Here is a 12,603-nt window from a genome sequence, read left to right on the forward strand (position 1 = left end):
GTTACTATGCATAGATAATAAACAGTGAGTAGCCGCAGTGTACAAGACAAATGGAGAGGGGGGGTCAATGTAAATAGTCCGGTGGCCATTTGATTAATTGTTCAGCAGTCTTATGGCTTGGGGGTAGAAGCTGTTAAGGAGCCTTTTGGTCCTAGACTTGGCGCTCCGGTACCACTTGCCATGCGGTAGCAGACAAAACAGTCTATGACTTGGGTGACTGGAGTCTCTAACAATTTTATAGGCTTCCCTCTGACACCGCCTATTATATAGGTCCTGGATGGCAGGAAGCTTGGCCCCAGTGATGTACTGGGCCGTACGCACTACCCTCTGTAGCGCCTTGCGGTCAGATGCCGAGCAGTTGCCATACCAGGTGGTGATGCAACCGGTCAGGATGCTCTCGATGGTGCAGCTGTAGAACTTTTTGAGGATCTGGGGACCCATGCCAAATCTTTTCAGTCTCCCGAGAGGGAAAAGGTTTTGTCGTGCCCTCTTCACGACTGTCTTGGTGTGTTTGGATCATGATAGTTCGTTGGTGATGTGGACACCAAGGAACTTGAAACTCTCGACCCGCTCCACTACAGCCTCGTCAATGTTAATGGGGGCCTGTTCGGCCCGCCTTTTCCTGTAGTCCACGATCAGCTCCTTTGTCTTGTACATGCAGGAACCAATGGGATACTCGAGGGGAGGGGGTGTTCATGGAGGAACCAATGGGATGCTCGAATCGGGGCGTTCCTTCAAATGCAGGAATGCCAATAAATTGCGGGATGCAGTCACGCACTATTGGATTTTTTGAATAGTTTGTTATAATATCTACAGTATACACACTGAATGATTCATTGATCTTTTACTACACAAAGATAAATAATTGACATTTTCTAAACTAATTGAACCCGTTACTGAGATGGTGTCACGTTCTGACATTAGTTCCTTTTTTATGTCTTTATTTTAGTTGGTCAGGGCATGAGTTGGGGTGGGCATTCTATGTTGTTTTTCTATGTTTTGTTCTGTTGTTATATTTCTATGTGTTTGGCCTAGTATGGTTCTCAATCAGAGGCAGGTGTCAGTCGTTGTCTCTGATTGGGAGCCATATTTAGGTAGCCTGTTTTCTATTGTGTTTTGTGAGTGGTTGTTTCCTGTGTTAGTACCATATGGGACTGTTTCGGTTGTTTGTTTGTACTTTTGTTATTAAATATCTCATGATGGACACCTACCACGCTGCACATTGGTCCGATCCTTGCTACTCCTCCTCAGACGAAGAGGAAATCCGTTACAGATGTTTGTTCCAGCTTAGGTTTTGGTAGTCTTATCTGTTTAGTCCTTCACCATAGCAGTCATTCTGATTTCAGGTTGTGGGTGATAAAATATTCAAATTCTAGGATATTGTCTTTCTGGCTGTATTTTGATAGGAATTAATAATCATTTCACAAACCATCATATTGTGACATTGAGGTCTGATAAGACCCATGAGCCAGGATTTTCCAACCACAATGTTGTGGATAACTAGGTCATATCTTAAGGCCTTACGACGCCATGTGAATTATAAGGTCATAATTCAGAAATGTTTATTGAAATGCATTTACTTGAGCAACCACTTGGGAAAGTATTCATATTGGAAGTCATTGAATGCAACAACCATGTGTCTCTCACTGACTAACGCAATCATGGGTGGATACCACACATATTCACTCGAAATGCATGCTGGGAAATATGCAAATACAGCTTTAAACACCACAGTGTTAAAACAACACCCCCTGTGTTTCGGTTTTTAAACCCAAATGCAAATAAACAGTTCTAAACACTGTGACATATTTATATTGAAATTCGAAATGCCTTGACAGGTTTAAAAAGTGTTACATTAGAGTGTTTAGTTATGTGTTCAGATCCTAAACACTTGATTTTACAGTGTATGGAACTCACAGTCGTTATAAAACCTCCTGCCCATTGACCAAACCCTACAGTAAGGGAAGATGCTGTAGAAATCAAGAGGGAAAACTAAACCAACTCCAACCCGGTCAGCAAGCTGGCCAGCATCATACAAAATTCATCCAATACCGGTTCACATACCTTTGCACTGAACCTGTCAAGGATATACCGTACAATCTCAATTAAGCTCTCAAGAACTTCCACAATGCAATACGTCTTATAACAAACAACACTAGAAACAGGGGAAAACTAAGCTGAGAATGCTACTGGTCAATTTATGGATTCAGTAAGGAAGACATGAAGCACGAGATCAGCCATCTCAAACGTATGACAAATCTATATAAATATAAAATGAGGGCGTATGTTTTGATGAATTATAGATGGTATGCTAATTCAATTTCTTTTCAGGTCTACTTGCAGCAAGAGTCCAGTAAACATCTCTCCAAGACAAAAGCTTTTATTTTCTCTGGTCGTTTTCTATTCTGAGGTTGCAGTGCTGCAGGCAGAAATGTAGGTGAAGCATGTTGTGTCGTCCTCAGGACCTCCTGGAGTTCCTTTCGTTGAGCATATGTGGATTTGGACACTGCGCTGTGCTGACACATGGAAAGGTACACTGCATGCTGGGATGGCTCAGGGCTGCGAGTCAGTCTCTAAAGTTACGTAACCATGGCAGCCCAATGAAGGGTGAGGTAAGGGAACTGTCATCTCAGATGATGCGTTATGGTGGCATGAATGTTAGCTGTCGTTATGGTGCCAACGGGAAACTTCCACACAGCCATCAGCCAAACGGGAGGAATACTCTAACAACATGAACTGAATGAGAAGGAGAAGGGTAGTGTGGCTCTTAAAATAGGCATCAAATAGCCTGCAAGACATGACAAATGTCATAACCCCTAATTCTAGACAATGACAATTGACCTTCCAATGCCATAACGCTAGTAGTGGGTTGCAACTCTCTCCTTTTTGCAAGATTTACAATGGCACATCACACTTATACTACTATTTTCACCACGGTGTTTAGGCCACAAGCAACTGACAAGCTTAACAGCACAATTTCCCTTAATGAGAATTTATGGAGAGGGAGAACAGGTTCAGCAGTAGTCCATTTGGGAGAGCCGGTCCTCGATATAAAATTGTACTGCACATTCACAACTCTACACAATGTTATTAAAACATATCAGTCCAGGAGAATGAGAATGAGTATCCATAATTGTCAATCGGGGATGTGTTTTCAAACATTACTCTGCCACATGATTTGTAGATTGACTGATCATGTCGATGACCTTTGGGAAGTAATGGAAATACCATGCACTACCACTCATAAGGTAGGTAGAAAGAGCAGAGAGCAGTAGAACACAAGAAATGCAGTGTCACCTGCAAAAATCGAATGGAAAATGACCTGTCACTTTAACAGTATTCAAGGGGTTCTTAGATTATTTGGAAGGCAATGTATCATGATAACCTTGTGACAAAATGGGTCATCATTAGGGTTGCAAGTTTCCTGTCATTTACACAAAATGTGTAGGTTTACTAGAAATCCCGGATAGAAGATTCCCAGAATCTGGAGGGAATAAGAAGAAAATCTGGGAATCTTCCAACCAGGATTTCTGTAAAACCTGTGAAATTTTGGAAAGTTAACAGAAATATGTAGTAATGTTGGTCTTTATGTAACACCCAAAAAACAACCACATACTGCCTTGGTGGACACCACAGCATTTCAGGTAGTTCCATAAACCCACATCAGTTTACCTGAGATTAATCTCTGTCTCCTTCTCTACTAATGGGTCTTCAGTGACAGAATCACCAAAGTAGAGCTAGTGACAGAGTATTGAACGCTGAATAGCTTCAACATTTGTATTCTGATATGGGGTTTGTAAATAGAAAACAGCCTGAGGTTGTGTGCGTCTTCAGGAAACCGCAAAGCGAGTGGCTTTATGAAAATAAATATTTATATTCAAGTTGCTTATCGTAAAGCAATGTCGGATAGTATAAATATGTAACATCCGGCAGGGCTCTCCAGGACACTCGCCATGACTGCAGAGAGAGAAAGAGGGAGCTTGGCGTAATAGAGGCTTGGCGATGGTATCTATCTCCCTGACTGGATTCCATTAGCCAATGGTTCTGTCTGTTCTGTTTACATTCTGAATGCACAAGTTCACACTAACACGGAAACTGCAAGTGAGAGGCCTAAAATACTGAAAGACATTTTCAGTGCATTAGCCATCATCAGTCATCTAGCCAGCTATCACTCATGTAATAACCAACAGACCTGTGTGTTGCTGGAAGATTATATAAGGGGCATGGGAGGATCTCTCTCCCTCTTTGTCTCTCTCTCTCTCTCTCTCTCTCTCTCCCTCTCTCACACACACTCTCACTCTCTCTCTTTCTCTCTCTCTCTTTCTCTCTCTTTCACTCCCTCTCTTGCTTCCTCTCTCCACAACACCATAATTTCTCTCCTTTTTATCTTCTACTTTTTTCTCTCTCTTTGACACATTCTCACTGCCCTTGCATGCAATTACATCTAACCAAATGGGCTAGTTTTAAATAGTGGTCTCTTGGCTATACTCTGCATTATGTATAGAGAGCTGATGTTTTGTGCCACAGATTTGCATTGCAAAAACAAAACAACTTTTCTGAAAGCAGGTCAATTGGATAATGAGACTGCAGTTAAAGGGTAAGTTATCTGTAGCACCTCCTTGTTAAAAGTAGTGGTCCCAAGAGAGGTCAGGGATTTCAGTTAGACGGTGTACTGCTGCAGCGCATCTGTAATGTATCTTTATGTCTCCTGAGGAAACACACTGAAGACATTTTAAAAAGTGAGAACCAAAATGGCTGCCGTTTAGAGACTCAACTACTCCAAATCCATAGCTCTAGTGTCACAGAAAGGGTAAATGCAAACCTTGGCACAGCAAAACAACCCTGTAACTAGCATTGCAGCGTGTCAACCAAGGTCATATTCAGTAGAAATAAAACATTTTTGAAACAGAGTGAACAAAGAGGTAGCTACTGCCTGAATTTTTCCAAAAAGAAAACAGGTCTGTGCTTTTCCTTTAGTGGTTTGAGCCACAGGAACTCTTAAAGGAACTTGACATACTTTAGTGAGCCACATTCTAACTGTGTTGACATACGCTACTACTTAAACTAATGGATTCAGCAGGTCCCCTTTCCTGAGAACAGCACGACATACTCTTCAACCTCGAGAACCATGAGAGCATCTAAACAAGCCTAAAAGACGTCTCAGGCATGATGGGTCCCCATGAGGGACATACAGTCCATTACTCTAAAATAGCACAGTCTATAATAAAACTATTGCTGTGTTCAATGGCAATGAGTACAGATGCAGGCATCACATAATGCATTTCAAACCAAACCAGTTTACCAAGCCATTTCCTAGCTATATGATGGCTAAAAGAGGTAAAAACAATTCACTCAAAACTGAAAGAAAATCTGATGCTCACATGGAAAACCAGGGAAATTCAAAATGGCAACTCACCGAGCGGCTGTCCAGCGATGATACGTGCGTTTTCTCCGGCCACGGCGGCGCGAGCATTCCTCTCGCTGATGTACTGGACGAAGGCGAAGCCCTTGTGAACGGAGCAGCCTACGATCCTGCCATATTTGGCGAAGATGACCTCGATGTCGGTCTTCTTGACGATGGCGGTGTTGAGGTTGCCGATGAACACTCTGGAGTTGAGGGAGCGCGGGTCATTCTTGTTGGTCACGTTGCTGGTCTGAATCTTACCGGTCATCCTCCTCCGGTTGCCCTCCTGGGACACAGACAGATACAAGGAGTAGAGGGCTTTAGAGTCACTAGTCAACCCCAACCCCTTTGCTGAGAGTTGATCTGATGTGAATGGAGAGAAGACAGCATGATCAACTTTGGTTTATTTTATGCTAGTGCAATGGTCAAGTGAGAGTAGCAATAATGAACACCGCAGACAACTAAACCATGTGAGATGACTGCAAAAAGTTTATATCACATATTGAGCATACTAGTGATCAGTCACAAATTTGTTTTGAATACATTTTGCACAAGTATTTGAAGTGATACGTCTATTTTTAGAACAGTGTCTCTTTTTTTTGTGATGTCAAAATGTCCCCTGAAATGAAGTATGAGCTCTGAATGCCTCCCTCACAACCATTTTAAGTGAGCTTGTCATGGCCCTTACATAACATTGTAGCATTGTCAGTTATAAAGATATCATCGGGTTGCACAGAGTCCTTGTGTCAACAGGAATAGGCTTGAAATACACAGATTTGGGCTGTACAGCACTTCATTCAATGCTTCTCGATGTGACAGCCCTGCACCTAGAGCGCAAAACACCATGCTTGTCACTGCTATACCAAGTTCACTAATCTCCTTCAAGGCTGTCTTCAGCATCTCAATGGAATCTCTCAGACTAGCATTCATCGCACTGATTGAGACATTTTACTAGGGAAAAAGGGGACACCTAGTCAGTTGCAGAACTGGCTGCATTCAACCGAAATGTGTCTTCCGCATTTAAACCCCCTGATGCCTTAATCGACATCCACGACATTTCGCCCGGGGATCAGTCGTTGTAAAGGCTTGCACAACCAATAATGTGAGTAAAATGACACCTGTTGTGATATGGGGGACCACATAAGCATTTACCCCGTGTCAAACAAGCAAACTGGTGCCGCCGTTGTTAATGTCTAAAAGAGTACCATGCTGTATAATTGAATTGACCTTGGAATACAATAACAGAATTAAGTGCAATATTCAGTAACAGAGAAAACAATCAATGATCGTCCTGGTCTCTTGCTTCAATGTCCCTGAGACAGGAGAAAGGGAGATAAGATCTATTCTGCTTTGAGACCAAATACCTGAATAATGGATCCAATTCTCAGTAAATAGGATTAGTTACCATGGTAACACAGCTACTGACTGACGCACGCACACATGCACTGTTGCATTGTTGTGAGGTCCCAGAAATGTAGGTATTCATTCATTTCCCACCAAGGTGACTTACCAGCTGAAATTTTCCCATTTTCCTCAAAGCTCAGACAAACACAATGTGTGGTCTGTGGTCTGATAAAACATCCCTATCTCCCAGAATTTGCACAACGCTCCACATTTCACTCTCCTCTCAGTTGATGTATTTCCTTAATTATAACGTATAGCTACATTTCAGTACACTAATTGACTAATACTTCACCCTTTGTAAGGTTTCATGATCTGTTTATAAATAGGTAAAATTGCATTATTTCTAACCTGAATCCCATGGCTAAACATGCATATTTCCCCCCATTTGACACGCGGGACTATTGCTAACCTTCAATAAGATGCAATGTGCCCAAGTCAAATACTACCAATAGAACTGTCCCTGACCATTGAGTGAAGTTTCTCTCCAAAACTAGCTTGTTTTGTACCTGGCCGAGGGAGGAAGCTGTTCAGTCAGCCGCTAAATAGAGAGCAGCCATGTGATTTACAGGGGAGAGATTCTCTGTCAGTCGTCCATTACACCTGAGACTGAGATCACTCTAGTATGGCTGTTCAGCAGCCCACTCAGGAACATAAACACCACTCCTTCATGGCTTTCTCTGACTTGTGATAGTACAGTATATGCGTAAGCCATTACACACTCCATCTACACTTCAAAATCATCTACTGTCCCGTGAGTGTTAAATCTAAAGTATCATAGAATGGAGACAATCAAAGGAAATGTTTAATCCAAGAGAAAAACCTTTCTTCAATGTGTGTGTGTGTGTTTGTGTGTGTGTACAGTACAAATGTAATATATACGGTAATTGTAGGTATTATCAACAGTAAAAATCTCTGAAACGTTTAACTTTAATATACTGTAAATTATGGTGCATTGTATGAAAAAATGCTGTATTTCAAATGGTATTGTAATTATATCCCACAGAATACAGTACCGTCCCATATCTTTGGAGCACCAAAAACCTTTTGACCATTAATTAGTGGGTGCATGGTATTGTTGTTTCTGGCTCATTAACCCATTTTTAGGTGTCTTGGAAGAGGCTATATTTGTTGCACCCGTGAGTAAGAATGTTGCATCAATTGAACTCATATGTGGTTATAACACCCCAACAATTTAGTGGTCATAAACAGTCAAATTTAGTTTTTCATGAAAATTGATGATATTTGTATGAAACCAGATCAAAGTATGATGACCAAAGTATAAAAGATGATTGTTGCTTCTACATAAAGTTTGATCATTAAGTTACTGGTCCCCTCCCCCATGTCTAACACTTGGATTCTGGATTATTAAGAGGGTAGGTTGACATCCCCTTCACCCTAACTCTCATTTTAATACTCCAATTGTAACATCATATTCACTTACCTAATTTAAATAAGTACCGCCTTGTAACGAACATCGGAGAAGGCGTGTTTGCAGAGGGGTGTGGTTTATATATCTACATAGATACTCGACATTGCAAATATATCCTGAACAAAAATACAAACACAACATGTAAAGTGTTGGTCCCATGTTTCATGAGCTGAAATAAAAGATCCCAGAAATTTTCCACAAAAAGCTTATTTCTCTCAAATGTGTATATATCCCTGTTAGTGGGCATTTCTCCCTTGACAAGATAACACCTTTGACAGTGCTGTCAGTCAAGGCAAGCTCATGAATATAAGCTTGGTTGCTTTTGTCAAATTTTTTGCATTTCTATCCAAAACAAATATTATGGGTGATATTTTAGTTGCTTGGAAGGCTATTTTATATGGGAATCAGAATGACTGTTCGGGAAATTGAAAATGTATAGGGGACAGATTGGAGGGACAGCAAGGCTTAAACCTCAAATGGTTGAGCATTTTGCCATGTCCTTTTGATCTGTTTTGACCAGTTTGGATTCCTTTGTTAAGGCCTCTAGAAGTGCAAGTTACATTAAACATTAAATATTCATTAGTATGCTATAAACACCTGCTTGCAACAATCCCTTGTAATTACAGTAAAATACTGTGAAATACAAACTCCCTCCCTTAATGAATTTCATTCATTCATCCATTCATTCCAATTACGGTAGCATTTACTTTTTTAAATGTATAATTCAGTAGTAGGGGGGGGGGTCGTAAAATAAAAACGGAGAACACCATCGTGATTCTCATCTTTCCATAGAGTGGCCGTATTAGTTTTTTAGGCCAAACCGCTCAGACATTTTCGTGAGAAGACCAATTTTCGGAATGTCTCATGGTCTGACAACCATCTCTGTAGCTCGGCAACCTTCCACCCCAGATGCGGAAGGCCACCATTAGCGGATGTGGTGGACTGAGATGCAGCCCATGCAAAAAACCCAGATATCTCTAAGTTTAAATAGTCCGATTTTATGGGGATTTTTAAATTATGCTAATTACATTTACGTGAGGGAGCGGACATCGACTCTAGGTTGAAGTATGTGTTTGACTTGTTTCTAAGCTTGATTACACTGCTGTGAGTTACCTGCTCTTATAGCCTTGATATTTATTGGCAAGCAATAAAAAAATGCTGGTGCAGGTACACACACACACACACACTCATTTTTTATGAGTTTACTGTTATGATGAGCATCGAACAGTAATTTAGGCTGGCAACTCTGACACTCAAATGGACGTTGTGGAAAGGGAATTAAGAAAGTCCACAAATAAGCGTTGAACCGTTAGATTGCCTCTCAATCTCATCCGATAAATCACATGTGGGTAATCACATGTGCCCTCTTCCTCACCACTGCCTCCTCATCACTGTTAGAGTTCCGGTCTTTTTTTCAGCACGGGCCTCTTAATAGATTTCATCTCCACTTTTCCTGTTGCTGTTTACTTTATTTACAACCTGCATTAAACTGTCCAACCACTTGAGTGACATTTCAATGAAGAGAACATTAGATAACAACTTGGACGTCAAACATGGCGCAAACTGATTATGTATGGGAAATACTAATTGCTGTGGAAACAGGTACAGCAAAAGTTCAAACAATGACCTAAGCTATTTCAGTGATTAGCCCACTATGCAATGTCCTAGTTCCCTGTTCCCAATATCCCCTGGTCATAAGCCTAACAGAAATACTCTCCAACTAATTTCTCAGGTCTCTGAAATAAGGCCATAATGATATTGGTTCTCCAAGAGTTGACTGAAATCCAACCTTCACCAGCATAACAGACTGATGCAAAGTAAAAGCCTCAGGATGAGAGAGTTGGATGACAAACTTAGCAGGGCAAGTGCTAGGACTGGCAGTGTAACGGATTGTATCAAGGTAGAGAAGGTTCTCAAAAGGGAACCGTTTGAGTTTTGAAGAGGTCTGCCCGTGGGTTCATTAAGCTATTCTCCAGAATTGACTTCCTGTGTAATTTACAACTCTGCCACTGCTCATTTTCCCCTCTGCCACAGTCGCCCTACTCTGACTGTTGCCAAGGCAGCCTGTCATAGTGACAATCAGCCTGAAAAAGCTCAGTCAAACACTCACCTGTTTTTCCCACTGTGCACAACACCGCATCAAGATCCCTCGATACAGTAAATTACTTCACTCTATTAGTGTAATGAGTATAGACTACCGATTAATACATTGTCTCTTGCCTTCCTCATTCTACAGCAATGGGTCTAAAATAACTCAAGGGCTATGACATGCAATATGCAAAAGGTCTTTCTCTCTGTCACCCTCACTCAAAGATGTTCAATTGCTTTAGGTTCAGTTTATTCATTGCCTTCTGTGGAATGTGGGACATGTCACTATTGTCGGCTGCGATGTCCCATGTTGTAGCTAATGTTCAGTGTATGAATTTTGTAACATGACATTACTAAGACTGAGAACACCATTCTTCTTCCAACACGGAACTAAAACCCTTCCCTGCAGTGAGTTTTCTCCTCACCTTGAACACAGGTGTGGTGTGGGGGCAAGGGGAGGAAAGGGAGCTACAGGGGTTTGTGTTTGGGAGCATTGCAAATACCAAATGGATAACTGTGGACCACCGAAATTGCCTGAAAGGAATCACTTGTCCATGATGGACAGGGAAACACTTTTGCAGTGACTGGATTTAATTGCTTCCCAACGTATGACGGTCGAGCTACACATTATTTACACCAATCTCCCCGAACACAAAGAAGTGCTAATAAAAAAAAGATCAATCCCTGTCTGGTTGCAGTTCCACTTGATTGGTAAGGCTGGCACGTTCACTCTAGGAAAATGCTGGGTTAAAAACAACCCAGTGCTGGGTAAACAGTGGACAGAACACACGTCGGGTTATTTTGGACCCAGCCAGTTGGGGCACCCGTGAGAGTAAATGTTATTCCGGTTAATCTGTTATTCCGTTCAATCTGTTCTGTTGTATTGTCCATACAATATATGTTACGGTTGAGCGCTGACACTTTTGTAGCTTAATGACACTTGCAGAAGTTGAGTTTCTCAAGTGATTACCTATTTCCCAAAGTTGGGATAATTATTACTTTTAGGATATTTAAATGAGAATGTATAGTGTGTAAAATATTGAATGGTCATTTTAATTTGCGGTGTACTAAGATAATATGGTGAACAGGTCACAGTCACGGTTGGCCAAAAAGACCTATCTGAAAGGCACGCCCCCATTAGGTCACCACTTCTAAAGACTGATCTGCTGGGTCAACCTACTGTAGCATGAAAGTGAATAAAAACACAACTGATGGTTAAATTAACCCATGTTTGGTAATCCAAAGAATTGGCCTATTGGGGGCGTGGCTTTCAGAAAGTTATTTTCGGTCATTCATGTTCATCATGTTAAGTTGGTACGCTGAAAATAAAAAAGTTCCTTCTGTTTTTGCACATGAATTATCTTTATATAAAATTCATGACACTATTATAACAGTGGTAACTATCCCAACATTAGGACATGCATAGGCACTTAAGAAACTAATACTCTTGCGTAAGCCTTATTAAAGCTACAAACGTGTTAGTGCTGAACCTTAACATGTGCTGACAATACAACAGAACTGGATTTACATTTACTCTCATGGGTGGCCAAAAATAACTATCTGAAAGCCACACACCTACTAAGTCACGCCTCCAGTCTTCTGATCTGCCCTGTTGGATCATAGCTTAATAAACCAACAACCCAAATTGCATTGTTTTTAACCCAGCATAGGTGTCATTTATCATAATTTGAAACCAACTTCTTCGTAAAAGATGCCTCTCCCATATAGGACATGCAAATCTCCTCAAAAGAAGGGAAAATGGAAGAAAAACTTCTGCACTGGAGACAGACGTAGGGATGAGTGATGATGATGCTTGTAGTCAGCTCAGGGTTTGCCCATGTGTGAAGTCAACAGGTTCCCCTTCTGATGACTTAACCTGAAGATCTCACCCCTCCGTCCACCCCCACTTATTTGACCCCTGTGTATTGCCTCAGGTGATTGGTCAAATCCGTGGGCTCCAGGCCAATCCATTATCTACTGCAAACATGCCTTGGTCTGCAAAATGCTTGCCCCCAGCTTACCCTTGGACATCGGACATATGTCTAGCTACTACCTCTCTTGGAATATACCAGTGTGAGACAGATGGTATCAATATTGTCAGCCTGTAACAGCAGTGTGAATGTCACCAAGTTCAGTATCTATTTGCATCGATCTGCAGATCTGCGATCTGAGGTACAGCAGAGATATATCAATTTGATTCAAAGGTACCACCAAACATCTGTTTGTCGGGTCAAAGCAGGCAATCATACACACATGCTTAAGGTTGGTATAATGCAGT

At 41.3% G+C, this 12,603-nt stretch overlaps 1 protein-coding gene across 4 annotated transcripts in view; it reads right to left on the reverse strand.

The window, feature by feature from the left end:
- The window catches only part of LOC129859326 (RNA-binding Raly-like protein), a 154,199-nt gene that overhangs the window by 85,177 nt on the left and 56,419 nt on the right, over positions 1–12,603 (reverse strand). For all 4 annotated transcript variants that reach the window (XM_055928958.1, XM_055928959.1, XM_055928957.1 and 1 more), the window contains exon 2: positions 5,417–5,690. In XM_055928958.1, coding sequence (XP_055784933.1) covers positions 5,417–5,672 — 256 coding nt within the window. In that variant the 5' untranslated portion in view covers positions 5,673–5,690. The remainder of the gene's footprint in view (positions 1–5,416; positions 5,691–12,603) is intronic.

The sequence above is a fragment of the Salvelinus fontinalis genome, chromosome 7, assembly GCF_029448725.1.
Source record: "Salvelinus fontinalis isolate EN_2023a chromosome 7, ASM2944872v1, whole genome shotgun sequence".
NCBI lineage: Eukaryota > Metazoa > Chordata > Actinopteri > Salmoniformes > Salmonidae > Salvelinus > Salvelinus fontinalis.